This window comes from Azolla caroliniana, unplaced genomic scaffold (genome assembly GCF_043228905.1).
Source record: "Azolla caroliniana isolate FFs.n. ecotype wild unplaced genomic scaffold, voAzoCaro1.0.p SCAF_18, whole genome shotgun sequence".
Lineage (NCBI taxonomy): Eukaryota > Viridiplantae > Streptophyta > Polypodiopsida > Salviniales > Salviniaceae > Azolla > Azolla caroliniana.
This window is the reverse complement of record NW_028230453.1, coordinates 17293374-17317328: the sequence shown is the minus strand read 5'-3', so window position 1 is coordinate 17317328 and position 23955 is coordinate 17293374. Positions and strand designations below refer to the sequence as shown.

The following is a 23955-nucleotide window of genomic DNA, read 5'->3' as shown; positions in this document are numbered from 1 at the left end:
CTTCACCCGGAAACAGAGAAGGATCAAGGAGCCCCATGGCTCGAAGCTTTCTACAGCTCATCTTGGATCTCTGTTTCGCTTCCATGTCCCTCACGCTTGCGCTCTGTGTCTTTGGCTTCATCGCCTGGATCCTCGGCAGCATTGCCTTCCTCAAGAATGCCACATCGCCATAGCTTAATGCTTCCTGTGATCTGTGAATATGCTCAATATATTTGCTTCCCCATTCCCCCATTTCTATTTTTCCTTGATTTTTTCCTGGGATCTATTTTCCGGAGGAATTGGTCGTCTGTGTCTGTGAAAGATCTAGCAGAAACGAATGAATTCTTCCCAAAATCCTCAACGAAGAAAGATCGATGAAACGAATGAGTATCCTGATTAGTGGCCTTTCTCCATTTGAGGTTGCAGAAATTGACCTGGTATGTTGCCCTATGCATTGTTTTAAAGTCATTCTTTGCAATCTGCTTACACAATATGTCAGATTTACTTGAAAGTCGATGGTGGATGGTGTATTAGTCTGGCCAGTGGATGCCATATGTATGCATGCATAAAAACGTAGATACATGCATGTTATAAACATATTTACATGTATAATTCCATACACATATATGTGTGTTTATTTATTGCCTCAGAATCGGCACTCCATTCCATTAACCCTGAACTTTTTCCCTAGTGTTTTCACAATGATAATTGGTGCAAAAACTTTCTTGAAACTTGGCGTATTCTATGCTGTTGATGTAGAAACTCATTCATTCAGTGAAAATGTGCCATCATTTTCTAAAACATGAAGCACATTTTTGAACTTGCTGGTCGATATATATTTATAAAGAGGAACTTACATTTGCCACTAAATTCCTATAAATCTGTCATATTCTCTCAAAATTTCCAATTATCTTTTGCATGAAAGGAAATTGGGCCCATAAAATTTCCCAATCTAGCCTTTAGAAATGTTGTAGATGATAAACATCAGAGTCTTATACTCTGAACATGCCCAGGTACTCTTTATGGCATCATAATCACATGGTACACATTTCTAGACGAGACCAAAATATCATGTTGATAATGTATAAAATGAAAATTAATGGTGTTAACATATTAAATAATGAATCTAGAATTTTATAGAACGTTACACATTAAGATTTTCCTTAGTTTTTTCTGTTTTCGGTTTGATTCTATTCATATACATAAGTCAAAGATTGCTGGTACATGAAACATTTTCTCAATTCTAGCATTGAGCTTCAAACTTGGTGGAAATTGTATCTTTGTGATACTCCGATTCAAGTATTATGATATTTCTGTGATGCGATGTTGTTCTACTGTTTTCGAACAATTAACCTCAAAATGGATCCCAAGAAAACAAAACTTTATATTATGTTTATTTATATGAAATTCGATGCCTTACACAAAAGTCTTTATGCACAACTACATTCCAGTGATGCATTTTCTCCCTGGTGCGTTACATGAACAGCATGGAAAGTGATTAATTTGAGAAAACTCAAGTTCAAATCTAGTCAAGTGAAAGGTATAGAAGGTGAAGATATTTAAACACCCCTTTATGCTGTAAGAAGTACGTACATATTCTTAGTGCATATGAACCTTCTATGGTGCTTCATTGTGTTCTAGTAAATGATCGAGAATTTAAACATTATTCTAATTAGTAATTTGATGTGTTTTTTGGGTGAACTTTGAACCGATAAATGTCCAAGGTCTCGGATTAGATAGTAACAACCATTGAGCCGTACATTTATGAGCAAAGAATTTCTTGTATTCTTGACTTTCATTGTTGTTTGGTATACTAATTGTACGAGTAATTTGGGTGGCAGTTCTACCATTGTCACTCTTTCAGTGTCCTTTGGTGCACTAATGGTGGAACTAGTCAAGTGAGGATTGTATGATCCGCCTGCAACAACTCTATCTCATTCATCTTAGAGGAACCTCACCAACTGAAGCAAATGCTCAATACTTGACATGGAACCACATGATTACTGTTGAGGTCAAAGAATTTAAATTCAATATTGGAATCCATGTTGATTGATGTAGACCAAATTTACGAATAACACCCCTAACAAAATTTCCATGATGAGCTCGCTTTGATTCATATGTGTCTTTAATATTCCAAAGCACATATTTTTAGCGCTTTTGGACTCATGCATATGACTGTTTGTGCTCCATTGGAAGATGTTCTCGGATATTTGAACATGACACAAGTAGAATAAAACTGTCTTTGTAGCAGTTTTGAAGGAAGATGCAATAATATTAATTTCTCTTTTCTTGTTAGGTAATATAATTCATGGGAATTGTATGATATAATACTGCAATTTAGGTGAATTTATTCTGAACATATATACAAATCTCTTAGGAGAAGAACACGTAAACATAAGCCTCTAGATGTCCTGCTATCTCTCTCTCTCTCTTTCTCAATAGTGTGTCCATTTGTATTTCTTATAATTTACACAGAATGACAAAACTGCTAGCTGCATTGAGCTTGCAAATAATACACGAATAATCTTATACATGGTAAAGAAGGTTTAATTTACAACGAAGCATTGGCATGAGGTGTAGCACTTTTAACTCTTTGCATTTGTGGGTCAAGTTTTTCAAGAATATCATGGAGCATCTGAAGTTCTTTATTCACAATAGATGCAAGATTTTCTTGTGGTAGTTGCTCTTGAAGATTCATTCGAAGGTGTGCCAATGCATGCACATTCTGGACGAGCACATCGGAAAGTGTGGCAATGCATGCATGTTTGAACATAGTTAGAAATGTGAACCATTTTGATGATACAATTTATTGATTAGCTTTGTGATGACATTTGTCAAGGATAAACCAAAATTCATTTAAGCTAGTGTGAGCACAAAAACAAATTTGACAAATAATATGTACCTGATAAGCATTGTGACGAGCTTGTGGATCGTCATTGACTACACCTTCCTATTACACCATTCCAAGGAGACAAAGATGATTTACAATATGGTTTATACAATAAATTAGATCTATGCTATGATAACTATAAAGCAACAAAACTTTATGTAACTATTTATTTGTGAAGGAATATGCTTTTATAAGTAGTGTGATACACATATCCATTGATGTTAAGAAATATGATGATTTAAATTTACCTTTACTGATTGCAACCACTCATTTAGAGCTAACAACAACGACAAGAGTTTTTGGGGTTCCATTTGTGGTGTCCTCTCTTTTTGAGGGGTTGCTTGTAGCTCATTAGTTTGACCAACCATTTCCTTTTCTTTAGGCTTTGAGTTCATGAGTTCATGTTCCTTCTTGCTTAAAAGCCTAAACATATATGTATAGTTTTTTTGTAGTTATGGCTTATTACTTCTTATTAGAGAATGATGAACTCAAGTAAAACAAAGGCAGTTCAATAACTTTGTTTTTGTAGTAAATTGTAATATATGTATTATGTATAGTGAGGTTTGTATTGTTTTCAGAATAATGTAAGGATGTATGTATAGGTTTGTATGTGGGTCAAAATATGATGAAGTATTTATGGAATATCTTTTCATTGAAATACATGATGCAAAGACTTTTGGTAGAAGCTCAAGCCTTTTTTTCAGAATATGTTCATGATAAATTGAGTAAAAAACCTAGCATTGCCATTATACCGCACTATTAACATTGTACAATGGTAAGCTTTAGAACAAAAGTTGTCCTCTACCTCACAATGGTTTACAAGCTACTTACTTACTACCCAACAATAGGATAAGTAAACTATCATGATAAAGAACCACATTCATATCTCAAAGGATTAAATAAAAAGTGCCTAACCTTGTTCGTTGCTTAGGACACGAAATATCTTTTTTGTTTCTTTTTTGGGGATTAGAAGCACCATCAGCCATTAGCTTGGAATTGCGTGTATTACTACCTTTAGAATTGTCTTGTATTGTGTCCATATTGTCCTGCACATGGTACGAGTGGATCATGAAGGGTAAGGGAAGATGCATGAACACCATCATATATGACTATCATATAATATAGCTTGCCACATGTTAGTACTTAGATCTAGATATAAACAAATATATATGAGGTGTACCAAGTAACTCTTGAATTGCTTACTTGTGTGTTAGTGTTTGTAATATTTGAAAGTGGTTTAGATGATGCCCCATTTTCCTCCATTCCTTTTTGTCTAAATTGGGATTTCATTTGCAACATCTTCATTTTCATCTCAACGAGCTGATAAAGTAAAATTTAGTGAAGTTATTTACTAGTCGAGATTTGATTTGAAGTTGTTCATATTGTGGTAGTGTAGTCAAATGGTTGGAATTCGTCATATCATTTGTTAATGTTTTTTTCTGCACGATTCATGTCAAGGTTCCCTATAATTGAACCTTAATTGAAGGAACCATTCTAGTACTGATATGGATAGAGTCAAATGTAGATTCAATATTTGCAAAACATAAAAGCGATAGTATCATCCCAGAAACTGTATTTTGTTTTTTGAGCTACAATTTAATGCTTTAGAATCCATTGTATACATGAAAATTTTAGTTCTAGAAAATGCCATAATATTCAATTACCCATGTCAACGTACACTAGCAATACATACATGTTTTCAAATGCTACAACTTAATGCGGCACTTAGATCTTTTCAATCTCAAGGTTACCCATATAACCAAGACTTTTGTTTCTCACCCAAATCTAGTTATTGTCCAAAAGCTTTTCAAACCAAACATTCCAAGGCTACAAACAGTAATATAAAAGCAATATGTATGCTATTAGTTTTTTTAAAACTCTTAGTATGGATGAGAAGAAGAAGTTCACTAAAGAGGGCTATTATGAGATGAGAGTGTTATAATGTGTCTTGTATGCCGAGTTCATGACTTGATTAAAACGAACAAATACTAACGATGACAAGGATGAGAAGGCTTACTTGGACCTCGTACTCGGTTGCGCACTCTAATAACGATATCTCAAGCTCCTTAACCTTTGAATCGACTGTGGACTTGGTCTCATCACTCTTGGAATTAACCTAGCGCGCATGTTTGCGTTGAATGAAAAATATAATACTAGGATGTCCGGAGGTGGTTCATATAAACTATAGCTAAAACATATGTGTGTATTATGCACAAGAACTTCTCACTTCCACAAAGTGTATGTGTGTATTAGTTCAAATGATGAGTTAAAAAGACACGGGTGGTACCTTAAGCTTGCCATCTTGTTCTTCTTTAGGAAGGGTGGCCATATGTTGGGCATGGTCTGAATGGGTGTCCTTATCATGAAAGCTGCCATTGATGATTAAAGACGAACTAGGCCCTATGAAAAGACACAAGATTTTGGCATAAAGGTTCAAAAAAGCAAAAAGTCTTTTGGAAGAAGAAGCAAAAAGCAAAAGCCAAAAGCCAAAAGTCAAAAGCCAAAAGCAAAAAACAAGACCTAGATTTTGGTCTAGTGTAAACACATAATTTGTTATAAATTGGAAGTAGTTACATGGCCCTTACCTGCACCTGCATGTTTGATACACTGAGTGCTCTTCTTAGCAGGATGCACATGGTTCCTGATGGTCATACTATTCTTTTGGGCTGTTGTAATGGGGGAATTATGCAGATTAGCTGGGCCAGCATTACTTTTGTTGCCATGCTGCTGCGGACCATCATCATTGCTATTATGATTCAGATGTGGTTCTGCATTATGATGGTGATGATGATGATGCTGCTGCTGCTGCTGGTGCCGATCATCATCGTGCAGCGTATTGTACTGCTCTGCATGATGATTCTGGCGATGGTGGCCCTGATGATTATGATTATGATTAGGATGACGAAGAGTATGACCATTCAGTCTAATTCCTTCATATCCATCGTCCTGCTGCTGATCACGGGTCATGAACTGATGATGATTATGATAGTGAGGGCCACCATGGCTATAACTGGTGTAGGAACTACTCGGATCATGCTCATATGCGTTAGGGCAATTAATGTAGGTGTTAGTATCAGGGTTAATATAAGGGCAAGAGGCGCGCATGGAATTGTTAGGGTTAGTACACGAAGAATTAGGGTTAGGGTTAAGGTTATAAGGTGTATGGGTGCAGGAAAAAGTAGGGCTAGGGTAAGTGGAGGGGATAGTAGCCATAGAAGAATTGGAATTAGGGTTATGAGCAGTGGTGGGTGAATGAGGATTAGAGTAGCCGATGTGGTAGGGCGTAGGGGAGTTGATGTGGGAAGAAGGATTAGGGCTAGGGTATCTAGTGCAGGGGATGGTAGAGGGATTAGGGTTAGGGAAAGAGGAAGAGAAGATGGGGTTAGGGTTACAGGAGTAGTGAGCGTCCACAGAGCGGAGGCGATGAAGATGGTGGTGATGGTGAGGATCGGGTTCAGCGGGGGTTTGCTGCAGTTTCCGCAGAGGGCGGGGATGATGATGATGATGATGATGAGGAGGAGGAGGAGGAGGAGAAATGTGGTTGCTGCGATGGTGATGGAGTGGATCATGATCGTCGTTGTCGTCGATCGGAAGGGGAGGATCTTCTGATTTCCCGGCGGCGGCGGCGGCGGCGGCGGAGGAGGCACGTGCCGCCGCCGCCGCCGCATCGACAGCGGCGGCGGCGCCGTGCAGGGAGTCGTAGGCCTTGGCGTACACGTTGGCCCGCTCGCTGTTCCAGGAGCGCACCATGCGCTCCACTCCGGCGGCGATCCTCTGGATGGCCCGATAATCCACGCCGCCGTCTCCATCGCCGCCGCCGCCGTCGTCTGAGGCGGCGGCTGCGGCGGCGGCGGAGACGGAGGCGTCGTTGACACTCTCAGGAGACGACGCGGAAGCCAGAGGTGGAGGAGGATTCATGGCAGTAGCAGCAGCAGCATAGTGATGGTGCGGCTGGAAATGATTGTGGCTCATCGTGATTGTGGGGCGGGAGTGGAGCGCGGACTGCGATCGCGGCGGCGGCGGAGGAGCCGGTGGAGTGGCGCTCCGCCCCAAGGCGGCGGAGAGCCTAGTGGTGCAAGTGGAGACTAGTGGTAAATTGTCGGGCGGGCATGGTGGCGGTTGTTGCCGCCGCCATTGCGAATCGCTCATGCCCACCGCCTTCTCATCATATCCAATCACTGCTACACTGCTTCCATCCAAAACTCAGAGCGGCGGACACAGAGACAGAGACGGAAAGAGAGAGAGAGAAAGAGAGAGAGAGGTTGTGATATGAAAGGGGATCTCATCGATATACCCCCGACAAGTTTCTAACAAATTATATATCTAACCCCCACTTCTCGGCTTCTTCTTGCAAACCCCCCTCTCTCTATATTGTGCAAATATATATATATATATACATACATATATGTATGTATGTATGTATCTCTCTCTCTCTCTCTACATTATGCAAAGATATACATATTGTGGTGTGCATGTGTTCCTTTCCTTTTGTAAACTCTACAAAACCCTAGAAACAGAGGACAAGGGCAAATGGTGATGATCAAGACGAAGAGAGAGATAGAAGCAGAAAAGAGTATGGGGGAGAATAATTGCAAGAAAGCTCTGATAACTGGTATCACTGGCCAAGATGGCTCTTATTTAACCGAGTTTTTGCTTAGCAAAGGCTATGAAGTCCATGGGATCATAAGGAGATCATCAAATTTCAATACGCAACGGTTGGATCACATCTACATTGACCCACACAATTCCTCTACAAGGATGAAGCTTCACTATGGAGACCTTTTTGATGCGTCCGCCCTGAGGAAATGGGTTGGCGCAATTTGTCCTGATGAGGTATATAATTTGGGAGCTCAATCACATGTGGGAGTTTCTTTTGAAAATCTTGATTATACTGCAGATGTTGTCGCAACGAGTGCCCTTCGCCTTCTCGAGGCCGTCCGAACGCACATCGAAACAACGGGTAGACAGGTTCGCTACTATCAAGCAGGATCCTCTGAAATGTACGGAGCTACACCACCTCCTCAAGATGAGGACACAATATTTCATCCTAGAAGCCCATATGCTGTCTCTAAAGTAGCAGCCCATTGGTACACGGTCAATTATAGAGAAGCTTATGGTCTCTTTGCTTGCAACGGCATCCTCTTCAACCATGAGTCACCTCGAAGAGGAGAGAATTTTGTGACGCGAAAGATTACAAGAGCTGTTGGAAGAATCAAGATCGGCCTTCAAAATAAGCTTTTTTCTCGGAAACTTGAAAGCATCTCGTGATTGGGGGTTTGCTGGTGACTATGTGGTGGCTAAAAAGGGTGTGCTAAAAGGGTGGGTAATTTTGGGCACACGCATCCTAAAAAGGGTGTGCTAAAAGGGTGGCACAAAGGAACACATGCACACCACAATATATCTGTCTTTTTTTTTTTTTTGTAAATAATGGCTTTCATTACGAAAGAAAAAAACACTACCATGACTAACTTACTACAAAGTATACAACCCTTTTATCAAGGGATCTAAAGAATACTACGACACCAAACTCAATGCCACCCTACACACCAATTCAAATGGCGAGTATGATGATATGCGACCTTGCAGAGTTCTCTCTCTTCCTGGTTGAGATTTCGTGACTTCTCTAGCATTGTCAATTGCCACAAAAGAAGTCCTTTTAACTTTAGAACATATTTTCTCACCCCAACTTGCGAATAAAAAATGAAGGCATTCCGCATTTTCCAATTGAACCATAGCCCCCAATACCTCAAGAACTCAAAAATAATTTGAAAATGAGGCATCAGTTCATTGTTCTCCATATGTGCAAAAACCCAAATGAAGGAAGATAGACTTACTCATGTTAGAGACATCCACACTAAACTGATACACCTCCAAACCATCCTTGCCATCGGGCATGAAATAAATTGATGCCTACTATGTTCCAATTCCACCGAACAAAAGAAACACAATCCTTTAGTAATGTTTCTTCTTTTTAATGCATCCCCTAATGGTAAAGCTCCAACCATAACTCTCCAAATAAATACCTTGGCTCGTAGCATTAGTCGAGAACACCAACTTGCCTTGATCACATGAAACTACCAAGTAATGGGCTTATGGAAACCCAATATCTTTATAACCCTTTCTTCCAACCACTTATGTTTGTCAATCAACTTGTGATAAACGACATTCGTTGAGATCATAGTCAAATTATCTCTTATTTCCAACAAACCTCCAATCAAGCTCTTGAGATCGCCCATCTAAATCAAGAATTGGCTCATGCGAAGATAGTATTTGTTGCAACTTATCCCAAATAAAGTTATAACCTTTTGGAATACGAAATGTTGATCTTATTGTTCGAAAAACCATTAATCTTCTTTGTGAAACCAACATAGCATCCTTAACTGTTACCAAACCCAATCTAGCCATCTGATTAAATTGAAGGTTAAGAATTTGTTTACCTTCCCACCTCAACAACCTTGATGTTGCCAAAACCTCCATTTGTAATGAATTGGCACATCCCCTTTCTTGTGGGGGATGCCATTCCACAAAATCCAACATACTTTGCCAAGATGTCAACAAATGATTAACTATCATAGACCCTATACATTTGACATCCCTGTCAGAATTAATTACATTCCACCAATTCGCGTCAACCTTCATGTTTCCAAGCTTCATTCCATTCTTCTCTATAAAGTATGCCACCATTTCTGTCCAAGGTTGTAAACCTTCAAACATGAATTGAATGAAAGTAAATCGACGAGCCACCATATGCTCATATAGATTCAATATTGATGCCCCACCAAGGCGCTTCAGAGTACAAACATGATCCCATGCCAACCATGACAAGGCACTTTTCCCTTTTCTTTTCCATAACAACATTCACATCGAGCGTGACAACATTTCAAGAGCTTTCTTTGACCATGGGAGCAAAGGAAGATAATAAGATACCATAGAGACCATAATCGATTGGACCACCTTAAGTCGTACATGAAAAGGCCAAAATTGAGACCTCCAATACATAAACTTATCCTCCAACCTTTTGGATACCCACTCAATAAGTTTCACATGAGAAACTTTCACCCCAATTGGATATCTAAGATGACGACAAATCATACCACGATGTACTACCCTTCCTGACCACCCCAACCATAACACATCTTGTTCTGTACATGAAATGAGGACAGATTTATGTATATTAATTCTCAACCCCGAAGCATTTGAAAACAATTCCCACACAATTACTAATATTTTCCCGATTAGGTGCCAAAAACATAATATGGTCATCTGCGAGAGCTTGAACAATACATGGCTTCCTTGATGGCAACCTTAGTCCAAGCAATTCTTCCTCCATAGCCATATTGTGTAACTTAACAAGAATAGGATGTGTCACAATAGTGAATAGTAAAGGACTTACCAAGCATCCTTGTCTAACTGACCTCCGAATAGAAATCGGTTGTGTTACTCCTCCATTAAATATCACATGTGAAACCGAACCCTCCCCTAATGTGTATATCAACTTAGACATACGATCACCAAAACCCATATGAGACATCAATTGATTTATAAATGACCAATCCACATTATCATAGACTTTCTTGATATCCAATTGTAGCAACACTAATTCTTGTTTAGACTCCTTTGCATAGTCAATTGCCATTTGAACATTTAAAATATTATGTAAAATGTCTCTTTTTGCTAAAAACCCATATTGAGCATTATGAATAATAGAAGGTAAAACCTTATGCAACCTATTGGCCATCACTTTTGCAAAAATCTTGTACATTCCCCCCATCAATGAAATAGGCCTCCATTGAGCAAAGGAAGATGGAGAAGGCACCTTCGGCAAAAGCTTGATCAAACCAATCTTCCAAGAATGAGGCATTTCCCCTGATGTCCACACCTTCTGAAATAAAATCGTAAAAGGCCCCTTTAACTTAATCACATATTTCTTAGATAGTTCATGTGTTAATCCATCCCGCCCAGGACTCTTATCATTAGCAAGATGTGACATGACATGTTCCACCTCATCCTCTGAAATATTAGCATCTAATGATTGTGCCACATCATGCGATACATGATTTTTCATTCCATTAAAAAATACATCTCTATCCTTTTTAACATGATCATCGATACACACTTGTACATCCAACAATTGTGTATAATATTCTATGCATTTCTTCACAATTTCTTGAGGATCGGAACACATGATACCATTTTCCTCTAACCTTACCACATTATGTCGTGCATGTGATTCATGAAGGTCATGAAAAAACTTATGTGATTGACAATTAGCATCTTCCACTTCTTGTCTTAGACGATGTAGTCTAGCATGTTGATAATTTTTTGCCGTTAGGTCATGCATCGCAGAAATTAATACCTCTTGATATCCCATCAACTCTACATCCGTTGGCCAATAAGTTAACAATGAGTTGCATTTATCAAGCAAATTAACTAGGAGACTTAATTTCTTTCTCCTTTTAAAAGCATGGTGAATTCCATAATATCTAGTTAACCTCTGAACATTTGCAACAAATACTTCCCACGCTTCATACCCATCAAATTGAACACGATAGGCAAATGCATCAATCACTGGACACATATAGGCATGGAGGACCTCATGATCCAAAAATGATGAATTAAAAATCAACGGTGGTTTTCCTAAAAACTCATGAAAACCTCTAATTGAGTGGTGATTGAACTCAAAAATTAATGGGAAATGATCTAATATAATTGACCCATAAGACACTGAAATATCCAAAATCTCTGGTAAAAAACCTTCGGTATGCATTACATACATTTGATCCAACCTACTCCAAATATCCTTATATTGCGCCGATTGAAAGGTGTAACCAGCTTCATCTCCCTTGATCCATTTCCATACATCCCTTAATATGACTTCAGTCTCAAAATCTCCCCATTCTTGAGCCTCTGGTCCATCCATAATAGAGTGGATAGATGTTGATTGATCTGTCTCACAACAAACATTAAAATCTCCCATCAATAAACCCAGTCTACCATGATCAAGAACTGAGTTTAGAGATCTCCATAACAACTTTCGTTCTTGTGAAACATTTGATACATACACACCAACTAACCAAAGAGCTTGCCCTTCATAACATATCTCTACTAATAAATTTTCCAAATTCATTTGAAACAATTACTTTTGGGTGAAATTTATCTCTTATAAACATGACAATCCCAGAATATTCCCCATGAACCTTGCCAACATAACATAATGTATAACCTTTAGAATAACTAATTAAACCAGCATTACGATGATCTTTATGCTCTACTGCACATAAAACATCCCATTGCTCACTTAACACAATCCTCCAAACCTCATGCATTCTAAATCTAGAACACAATCCCCTCACATTCCATGTGGTGATCTTCATACTTTATTTTTTCCTTTTATTCGAGAAATCTCCTTCTCCTTCACTGCTAATGTTTCTGCCATATCCTGAAATAAATCCCCTAAGATTGCATATGAATTACTATGGGAATGCAAAACTCCAAACCCCGATGGCTCCTCATGTGAACGAGGCACCGATTTCCGTTTATTCCAAGGAACATACAAATTACCTTTATTATCAAAAGATAATTTTTTTGGATAGTCCTCTTGACGAGCCCATGGTTTATTCCGCATGGGATGTGTCGGTGTGACCTTCTCCATAGATACATTATGCCCAACATTTTTATTAGACTTCTTCATCTTTCCAGAAACTATTGACCATTGTACTTCATCCTCTAGAGTCTTTCCATCCTTCTCATTCACAATTTGTGGTTTCTTTGTTTGCTCTGAAATTGTCAAATCTTGAATCTGATTCATGAGTTGTAGGCTCTTCATGTACCACTTCCACTACATTATTTCTTTTTTGAGGACATTCAGCCATAAAATGCCCCAACACACCACAATGGAAACAATGTCCTGCAAATGTACCCCATTTAAGTCGAAAATACATAGGCGGCATACCAGAACATGCAATCTGTAAACAACTTGGCCTCTTTATAGCAGTATTCCAAAGAATACACATCCGATATCGATTTTGAGCATTAGCACTAGGAGGCACCAAGATCTTTCCCAACTTTTCCATCGTTGACCGTAATATTGGCCAAACCACTGAATATGTGCACTCTACCTCAACCCATACTGGGCATTCTTGCTTTAATATATCTTGGTATTCCACTAATGGTCTCCACGGAACAATATGAACCAAACTTTTCTCATAAAAAACTGGCAATTTATTGAGTAATTTCTCTTTATACTCTTGTGATACCAAAACAACCTCATAAAATCCACGAGGACCAGCATAAACATCCTGAACACAATCAGCTTGTAAAATCCCACATAACCATTGTTTGACCCTCCAAAGGAAAGGTATCTTTCCTGTGAAAAACAATATAACACCCCTTTATCACAAAAATTAGCAAATGAGCCCAAAAACTCCTTATTGTCTATTTCTACCTTAGCCACTTCATCGTCAACAAAATCCTCAACAACTTTCACATTCTCCCTTATACAATCTTCCATTAATATATTTGCCATGCATCTTAAATGTTCCCAATGACTATCATCTTTCTCAATATTATCTTGTCGCATTGCATCAACATAAGACATGTCATTACTATTATCTCCAATACATCGTTTTCTTTTACCATCCCCTCTTGGGCTTGATACTGACTCAACCATGCACGCATCCTTTGAAGAATTTGGAGACTCATCCATATTCATGAAAACACTACCATCCATATGACAAGAAATAGGAGAGAGCTCACTTACAAGTAATTGTGTTGGAGAAGGAATCAAAGCAAGCGATCATGAGATGCATGCAATTGAATGGAATTTTTACTCGTAATGTTCTACCAAGACCTCCAAATGATACGTGCAATCGTCTGACGACTGCCGCCATCTGTCACCGTCTGCTGCTGTCGTCGTCGTCTTCATCTATCGTCGTTGGTTCTTGGCTGTCGCCGTCACTGTCGTGGTGTGTTTCTTCTCTTTCTTTTCTTGAGGTTGTCGAGTGTCGTTTTTCTTGGCGTGTCCGTCAGTGGATTCTTTTGGCGTGCTCATCGTGTGCTACATTGTCGCGTTGTCGCGTTACTACGCGCGTGCGTGGAGAAATGAGGCGGGACCACCGGTGTCTTGAACCGAAGAGCAGGTGATAGAAGGGGAAAGAGAAAGAGAGAGACGCCCGGTTACGTATGAGCAAAGAAACACAGGGACACGGCCCGTCAACGCGGAAGACACGAATGGACACAGAGACAGAGAGACATGAATGTTTGTATATTAACGAATGACAAATAAACAACAGAGCACGCGAGCGGTTACAACCGAACAGGCCGGCGAACAGATGCCGATGCTTGCTCGTCTGCGCACGAAAGGGGATAGGATGGAGGTGCTGCCGGAAGCACACGGGCGTTCCTCGAAGCAGCGCGAGCCTCCCGAAAACCTACAGAGAAGAGCGATGGAGAACGAACAGAGGAGAAGCGTTCGGTTTCGGTCCGACAACAGTTCGTCCTCCTAAAAAATAATATCCCTTTTCACGTTGCGTCTCCCTCTCTTTTATAGCTTCAAGAAGGGAGCCGTTTCCCTCATTAACTTCCTACCTACCGAATCTAACTACCTAGGATATACCTTTGTACCTAATTCTCTATTATATACATTAAAGGGCGCGGACGCGTGAAGAGTCGGTTCATGCGCGCTATGCACCGATTGCGCTAAGGGACGGTTTTCTTCACGACAGTGTGCTACAAAATGCCGATGTGACTGCGACATACACACAAACTCGGCTAAGTCTCGAACCCATTTATTTTATCTTTTTTTCCTTATTGACACCACAATGACGTCTAAACGAACTAAGGAACATAAGGATATACAAGACGAGGGTATAAGTAAGGAGGACTTTTTAGATATGTTTAATTGTTTAAAAAAAATAGAGATGGATATGAAAAAATGGGTGAAAGACACTGAAACCCACAAGAAAAAAGATAGAGAGGAAAAAGACGCCCTCAAGGCTGAAATAGAAAAACTTAAAGTGGAAAACACCAACATTAAAAAACAACTTAATGACATCGAGTTATCTCGAGAAGACGGTGAAATATCCTGTATAGAGGATATAAATGACGAGATTAAAAAAGTTAAAGAGGAAGTTAAAAATAACATAGAGTTAGCTAAAATGGGTTGGGTAGACGTGATTAAAAGAAACATTAAAAAAGAAATAAAAGATGAAAATATTGTTAATACCACCCTTGAAGAAGAGAAAATGCGTCAGGCCCGACGCTTAAATGTATGTGTCACTGGGCTCAAGGAAGGTGCATCCCTAGATGAGGATGTACAAACACTTGGGAAAATGTTAGGGTACACAGAGGCCCTACCTATCACCAAAGCATGGAAGGCCGGACGTGACACAACTAGGAAGAGAGCCTTAGTCCTTCAATTTAAAGACTTAGACTCTAGAATCACTTTCTTTAAGAAGAGACCAATTCTTCGAGGATTGGGTGGGGACCCTATCTATCTCGATGAAGACCTCACTAAGATGCAAATTGAGTATCGCAAGAGTTGTATGCCATGAGTTATGCAATCTCGTAAACAAGGGCATCACGCCTTTTACCGAGATGGGCGAGTGATCATAAATGATTGCACTACTAATTGACGGCATGTGGCCCATGTGATAGAAAATGCACTTAGGATGACCTTATGGAATTGTAACGGCGCACTTTGGACACACCCCAGCCACCTAGAGGAGATATTAAAGGTATCAGATATATTTTTCTTGGTAGAAACACACCAAAGCCCAAATAGAGGACTCCCACGGGTCGAAGGATTCTGTTGGGAGTTTGCTTTTAGACGAACCTCACGTCGACATGCTACCATGGCATCTGGAGGTGTCGCGATATTGTTTCGTAGAGAGCTACATAATAGGATAGAAATATTGAGGACAAAACCAGAAGCTTGTTTTATGTGGGTGAAAGTCTCCACAAGCAAGGACCAAGCAATATTTTTCGCCATTTGTTACTTTCCCCCAAAAGGATCCCATTATAATATTGCTAGCTTGCCGAGATTAGTTGATGAAGGAATGCCACATGGGCCTTCCCCATACGAATCTCTATGGGATGAAATAATCCAATATTCTTTCCAAGGAGAAGTATTCCTTGTAGGAGACTTCAATGCGAGAACCTAATCCCGACAATGCACAATATTTCAGATGAATAGAAACCTAGAAATGGTAAATGTTGATCCTTTAGACATAGGCACCACACGTAGATCAAAGGATCAAGGTGTGGACGCCAGAGCTTTGGCCATCATTTGCTCGAACTTGGCAGTAGGCACCGGATGGTCATATATAATGGTTTAGCCAAGTGGCCGGGCTCGGAAGAGCTCACATGTTTCCCACATGGAGGAGGGGAAAGCACAATTGATTATCTAATAGGACACCTTGAAGCTACCCACATGATAAACTCCTTCCGGGTGGCCCCATGCCATATTGGCGCAGACCATAGTTTCTTATACTTCAAGCTAAAATGTGATATCTCTAAGGTCACCAACTCTAGTCAACCACGTCATCACACCACAATACATTATACACATGAGCTCTCTGACATATAATCTCCACATGTTCAGGCCCATCTCTCCTCCCTTGATCCCTCCCTACCTTTAGAAAGCCTTAGTATGAAACTCAGACACATCCTTCACTCCGCAGCAGCTAGCAGTTTCCCATATACAAAACACTCAAATCAAGGTAGATCAGGATCTATGCCACAAAATAAATGGTATGATGAGGATTGTAGGGACTTACATAGACAACTTACAGTATCACAACTCGATGGTAGTATTACCTCAATACAAGATCGCAAAGAAATGTGCAAGATGACACGTCGTAAGAGACGAGCGTGGGAGGCATCCCAATATTGGGAACTCTACCATATGCTCATGAGTAGCGATTGCACCACGACATGGAAGAGACTACGGGAGCCAAGACCACAAACACCCAACGAAGATCCCGAAACCTGGCACACATATATAGAGAGACTTTACCAAATCCCAAATCAACCACCCATTCCAATGCCTTCCACACCCCGACCTACCACGTGGACACTTTTCACGACCTTTAGGGTCGCGAAGGTCAAGAAATTACAACATAGGAAGTCCATGGACCACATAGGATTGTGAGCAGAACACATTATATATGCGAGAGAGTGCCTAGCTCCCTTGCTAACTCTAATATTCAATCGTGCCCTTGCGGAGGGTTTTCCACCACAGTGGACTATGAACACAATGGCCCCCATACATAAAGGGGGGGACCCCATGGACCCAAATACATATAGGACCATTATGATAGGTCATACCCTTGCTAAATTATATGGTGCAGTAATGGAAGCAGAGCAATATGGAGACCCTAAATCTTCGTGCACTTGAACAAGCTGGCTTTAGACGAGCCTTCTCCACCATTGATCATATCTTCACACTTAGATGCTTAATTGACCAAACTAAGGCTTGCAAGAAGAAATTATATTGATGTTTTGTGGACTTCTGCAAGGCCTTTGACACAGTCCCTAGAGAGCGGTTGTTTGATAGTCTTAAAAGCTTGAGGATACCAGATGACATGGTCTGGGCCATCTACGCACTATATGAACAAGTGTCCAATGCCCAGGTGGCCTATCCAATTATTTCACTAGCACTATTGGTGTAAAACAAGGTTGCCCCCTATCACCAACACTTTTTGGGATCTACATTGATGAGATCACTGATTTTATTGCTCGTAAGGGAGGCAACGGAGTAGTCCTTGGGGATACGTAGGTTCGTATCTTGCTCTATGCGGATGACATAGTTTTGCTCTCTGAATCTGAACACGACCTACAAAGGCACCTTAATGCCTTAGATGACTTCTGTGCACAACGAGGATTGGTAGTGAATCTAGGGAAAACTAAAGTCCTTATCTTCCACACATCGGCAAAAGTTAGAGCTAACTGTCACCTAACTATCTCCCATAACCCAGTTGAGGTGGTTGGATCATACATCTATCTCGGGGTCACTTTCAGTGCTCGCTCAGGTAAATTTTCGATGACATAAGCAGTGAAGGACAGACTTATGAGAGGACATGCATCCCTCTCACTCCTAGAGAGACAATGCCACCAAGCATACTTTCAAGAGCCACGAACTAAAGGGTGGCTCTTTGACTCATTAGTGACCCCCTCCCTCATGTATGCATCAACAGTTTGGGCTCCAGGATTACCATCTTTCATGTGGACACAATTAGAGAGACCATTGGTGATGATGTTATCACGTCAACTCCGAAGCAAATCAACAGTACCACATGACATTATTAGGACTGAGTTCACGTTACCCCCAATGTTAGTAGCGACACTTTTCCAACTTGTAGTCTTTATTCATAGGATACATAGCCAACCACATGATAGAATATCTCATCAAGCCTTTAAGGCCTCTCGATCATTGTATGAGTCCGGCTATACTAGCTCATGGTATGGCATGATGGTGAGTTGGCTTCTTGCGGATGGTCTAGACATTAATAACCTACCTCCCCTTAGGTACAACCACACGATTGATAACACTTTAATCTCTCATGAGGACCGCAATAAAGTAATACGCCAAGAAATATGGCAAATTTACACTCGGTATAAATGGATCACCCCACAAGAGCCACTCCCATCTAAAATGTTGTACTATAAGGAACACTTCATGCACTTCTCTGAGTTAGGTTTTATCACGCGACCAAAATATCTAGATGTATTCTTACCACATGCACTAAGGGTTGCCATTGGACAACTTAGAATATTATCTCAGCAACGTGAGATTGAGAATGGCCATACTAATGGAGTCCCTAGGGAGGAAAGGATATGTAGGTTATGTCACATAGAGATAGAGGATGAGTATCACTTTACATGCAAGTGCCCAACCTACGCCGAGATAAGGGAAAAATACCAAGACATACTTGGTTCCTCTCCCACTGTCCCCAAACTATTAGATATTCTAGATATAAAGAAATTAGGCAAATACATTCTAGAGCTAAAACAACACAGAGAGAATAAGTTACAAAATGTTGACAATAATGTTGCTAATGTTCACCAACATGTAACAAATGAAGTTTTTCAGGAACAGGGGGAGACAACGAATGTCGACACACCTGCACCACTCGGCCTTTCCCTTGATGAGGCAGAAAACCAAAGAAGAACTAGACGTCCTCGGGTGCCGGGTTTCAAATCAACTCGACGTGGTGTGGAAGCAATATTGAAAATAAGGGAACGTGAGCTACACCGCCTAGAAGCCATGGCTAGGGCACTCTCTACATTGGAACCACGGGTCACACCCACATCAAAACCCTTTGACCCCCCACTTCTTTTCGAGAGGCTTGGGTGGAAATAAAATTAGGCTTAGTGTAAAATCACTTCCTTTATCGAGTATACCACATATTGTATACTACTAGAACTCTTTTAGCTTAAGTTCTATGTTTACTTTATTTTATTTTAGTTATGATGGCTGGATAAATACTCATTTTGTTGTAAACCAATTGTCTCTGCCGCCGCTCGATGTTTGACGACTGTTGCCGTCGTTGCCGTTGCCGTTGCCATTGCTGCCACTGTCGTGTGTAGTCGTTGCCACTGTCGTCGTTGTCGGTCGCCGCTATCACCTACGCTTCTGACAATGTCATCAGTTGAGTAAACGAGAGAGCACACATGTGCTTCTACACTCGTACCTAGCGCGCAAGGCATTGATGCTTAGCTAAGTTTTTCTGTCCTTTTTGTCTTTTCTTTCTTCTATCTTTTGAATTACAACATGACTTCTAGACGAAACCATAAGGAAACACACGAAGAAATTATAAGTAAGGAGGAATTTTTAAATGTCCTTAACCGTTTAATTAAAATAGAAAAATAGGAGAAAGAGATTGAAACCAAAAAACAAAAAGATAAGGAAGAAAGAGAACTGCTTATTACTGATGTAGCGAAACTTAAAGTAGCCAATGTGAACCTTCAAAAACAAATTAAGGACCTTGAGACACCTAGGGAAGATGGTGAAATATCTTCCCTAGAGGATATTAAGGACAAGAAAAAAAAGGTTAAGGAAGACGTTAAAAGCGATATGGAATTAGCAAAAACTAGGTGGGTTGATGTAGTAAAACGTAATATTAAAAAAGAACTAAAGGATGAAAACATTGTAAACACTACCCTTGAGGAGGAAAAAATGCATCAAGCTCGACGCCTAAATGTACGAGTTACTGGGCTCAAGGAAGGGGCATTTCCTGACGAAGATGCACAAACATTAGGGAAAATGTTGGGGTACGAAGCCCTACCAATCACTAAGGAGGGTAGGACGTGACACCACTAGGAAAAGAGCTTTAGTCCTCCAGTTTAAGGACTCAGAATCTAGAATCACTTTCTTAAAAAGAGACCAATTCTTCGAGGATTGGGCGGGGACCCTATCTACCTCGATGAAGACCTAACCAAGATGCAAATTGAGCATCGTAAAACTTGTATGCCACGAGTCATACAAGCTCGTAAAGAGGGGCATCGTGCTTTCTACCGAGACGAACGCGTGATAATAAATGACCGTGTCGCCAATTGACGGCGTGTGGCCCATGTGACAGACAATAAACTCAAGATGACTTTATGGAATTGTAATGGTGCACTTTGGAAACACCCTGGCCGTCTAGAGGAGATTTTGAAGGTATCTGATATATTTTTTTAGTAGAAACACATTAGAGTCCAAATCGAGGACTGCCACTAGTTGATGGTTTTCGTTGGGAATCTGTCTTTAGACAAACCTCACGTCGACATACTACTAGAGGGTCTGGAGGGGTTGCGATATTATTTCGGAGAGAGATACATAATAGGATAGAAATACTAAAGACAGACCCAAAAGCCCGTTTTATGTGGGTGAAAGTCCTCACTAGCAAGGATCAGGTGATATTTATCGCCGTTTGTTACTTCCCCCCGAAAGGATCCCGATATAATATGGCTAGAGACGTGAGTATAGTTGATGAAGGAACGCCACATGGGCCTTCTCCATACGAACCTTTATCGGATGACATAATCCGATATTCCTCTCAAGGGGAAGTCTTCCTTGTAGGAGATTTCAATGCGAGAACCCAATCCCGACAATGCACAATATTTCAGATGGATAGAAACCTAGAAATGGTGAATGTCGACCCTTTAGCCTTAGGCATAACACGTACATCAAAGGATCAAGGTGCGGACGCCACAAGCTTTTGCCATGATCTTCTTGAACTTGGAAGCCATCACCAGATGATCATATATAATGGCTTAGCCAAGTGGCTGGGCTGGGAAGAGCTCACATGTTTCCCACATGGAGGAGGGGAAAGCACAATTGATTACCTAGTAGAATGCCCTGAAGCTACCCACATGGTTAACTCCTTTTGGGTGGCCCCATGCCCCATTGGTGCAGACCATAGCTTCCTATACTTTTAGCTAAAATGTGATAATTCCCACGCCACCAACTCTAGTCAACCAAACCATCACACCATAATACACTTCATGCATGAGCTCACTGACATCTACTCTCGACATGTTCAAGCCCATCTCTCCTCTTTTGATTCTTTCTTGCCTTTAGAGAACCACACTACAGAATTCACACACATCCTTCACTTAGCAACAATTAGTAGCTTCCCATACATGAAAGACTCCGGTCATACTAGAATAGGGTCTATATCACCGAACAAGTGGTATGATGAGGATTGTAGAGAGTTGTCGAAAATCCGTGCTCGGCCACAACCGAGGAACAGGATCGATTCACAGAAAACGGGAAATACAACAATGCACGAAAAACAAAAGAGAGAAGAGTACACTGGATGTTTTACGTGGAAAACCCTAAATGGGAAAAAACCACGGGAGTCCTCAAACTCCAACTATCACTAAAACAGAGATGTACAGTGGTGAAGCTACAGGGCAACAACCTTGAGCTCACTATCTTCACCACAGGCGGTGGTAATACACAGAGGCAACGACCTCTTCGTCTCTCTCTCTCTCGGCTGCTCTCACTTCGCTCCCTCTTAGTGGAAAACAGAAAAATGAGCAACAACAGACTTAACTGTTTGCCCTAAGTCATATTTATACACATATGACTTTCGGGCTATTTACAAATATAGCCTCAAGGGGCTCTTGGCAAACATATTCACAAATATGTCTCCGCATCCGGATCTCTCTCCCGGTACATTCGTCATCCGGCTTCGTAACCGGGGTCTTCATCATCCGGCTCCGTAGCCGGGGTCTTCATCATCCGGCTCCGTAACCGCAACCGGGCTTACCGTCATTCATCTCCGGACATCCCATCCGGAGGGACCGAAATCCCAACAAACTCCCCCTTCACTTCGGCATGGGATGTCTCTCCAGTCCGATCCTCTTCCGGCATGCTTCCAGCTTGTCGGGTGTGAGCACCTTGGTCAGCATATCCGACCCGTTCTCGTCCGTGTGGACCTTCGTCAGCACGAACTCCTTGTCTTCTATCCTTTCCCGGATCCAGTGATATCTTCGCTGGATGTGCTTCGTCCGGGAGTGATAAGCCGCGTTCTTCGCAAGGTGGATGGCACTCTGACTGTCGCAGTAGAGTCGGTACTCCTCCTGCTGGATACCGAGCTCTCTAATGAAGTCCTTCATCCATATTATTTCCTTGCCGGCTTCAACAGCCGCCATGTACTCCGCCTCCGTGGTTGACAACGCAACCGTCTTCTGCAGCCTCGACTGCCATGAAACAGCTCCCCCTGCATACGTCATCACATACCCTGATGTGGACCGGCTGGTATCTGCATCAGCCGACATATCCGAATCGGTAAAGCCGTCGAGTTCGGGCTTACCGGAGCCGAATCGGAGGCACACGTTTGCCGTGCCCTTCAGGTATCGGAGTATCCATTTGGCCGCGTTCCAATGCTCTTTGCCGGGATTGCTCATGTACCGGCTCACCACTCCGACTGCGTATCCAATGTCCGGTCTTGTACACACCATTGCGTACATCAAGCTTCCGACGGCAGAGGCATATGGCACTTTCATCATGTCCTCCTTCTCAGCCTTTGTCTTGGGGCTTTGCTTGCTGGACAACTTGCAGTTTGCCGGGAGGGTTGACCCGACCGGTCTTGCTTCCGACATGTTGAACCGTTGAAGCACCTTTGTCACGTACTTCTCCTGTGACAGCCACAACTGCTTCTTCTTCCGGTCCCGGATGATGTGCATCCCTAATATTTGCCTCGCCGGACCCAAGTCCTTCATTGAGAAGGTTCGGTGAAGAGCCTTCTTCAGCATCCGTATCTTGACCTGGTCCCGTCCGACGATCAACATGTCGTCCACGTACAGGAGGAGTATTAGAAAGTCTCCTCCTTCGAACTTCTTCACAAACACGCAGTGATTAGACTGCGTTTTGTGGTACCCTTCGTCGGTCATGAAGGAGTCGAACTTCCGGTACCATTGCCGGGGAGCCTGCTTCAGTCCGTAAAGGCTCTTCTTCAACCGGCATACCAGGTGCTCCTTCCCTTTCTTCTCGAATCCTTCCGGTTGCTACATGTAGATCTCTTCTTCGAGGTCACCGTGAAGGAATGCCGTCTTCACGTCCATCTGTTCTACCTCGAGGTCCATGCTTGCCGCTATGCTCAGCACCGTCCGGATGGAGGTCATCTTCACTACCGGGGCAAATATCTCGTCGAAGTCGACGCCCTTCTTCTGCTGAAACCCCTTCACCACGATCCTGGCTTTGTATCTCGGGGGGTTTCCGGCATCTCCCGGTTTCAGCTTGAACACCCACTTGTTTCGAAGTGCCCGCTTTCCTTTCGGCAACTCCACAAGTTCATATGTGTGGTTCTCATGCAGGGAATCCATCTCGTCCTGCATGGCACTCAACCACCTGCGGCTCTGGGTGTCATGCTTTGCTTCTTCAAAGCTCTCCGGCTCCCCTTCGTTGGTTAGCAGCACGTGCTCTGGTTCCGGAAATCTCCGGGGGGCCCTTCTCTCTCTTAGAGGATATCTCCGTTCCGGAGCTTCGGTAACCGGCTTCTCCGTTTCCTCTTCATCCGAATCCATTTCGGGATCGGGGCCGGTTCCGGTATCAGTTTCATCTTCCTCGGCCGGTTCTGTTTCTTCACCGTCTTCGG

At 41.7% G+C, this 23955-nt stretch overlaps 2 protein-coding genes and 1 pseudogene across 2 annotated transcripts; 2 read left to right on the top strand and 1 right to left on the bottom strand.

Moving 5' to 3' along the window:
* Nucleotides 1-2491: 2491 nt before the first annotated feature.
* LOC147852549 (uncharacterized) lies at nucleotides 2492-6082 on the bottom strand. The gene is made up of 8 exons (XM_087333920.1): nucleotides 5455-6082; nucleotides 5157-5269; nucleotides 4887-4985; nucleotides 4073-4189; nucleotides 3785-3915; nucleotides 3118-3292; nucleotides 2882-2929; nucleotides 2492-2704 (listed from the first exon to the last, which is right to left on the bottom strand). Exons 1-8 carry the CDS (start codon nucleotides 6080-6082, stop codon nucleotides 2531-2533), a joined length of 1485 nt encoding a protein of 494 aa, XP_087190046.1. The 3' UTR covers nucleotides 2492-2530.
* Nucleotides 6083-7410: 1328 nt separating this feature from the next.
* LOC147852548 (GDP-mannose 4,6 dehydratase 2-like) lies at nucleotides 7411-8231 on the top strand. Its single transcript, XM_087333919.1, is given in 2 exon segments — nucleotides 7411-8107; nucleotides 8109-8231. Coding segments are annotated over 2 exon segments (786 nt in total). The 5' UTR covers nucleotides 7411-7444.
* Nucleotides 8232-17451: 9220 nt separating this feature from the next.
* LOC147852547 (uncharacterized) lies at nucleotides 17452-20180 on the top strand (annotated as a pseudogene).
* Nucleotides 20181-23955: the final 3775 nt, after the last annotated feature.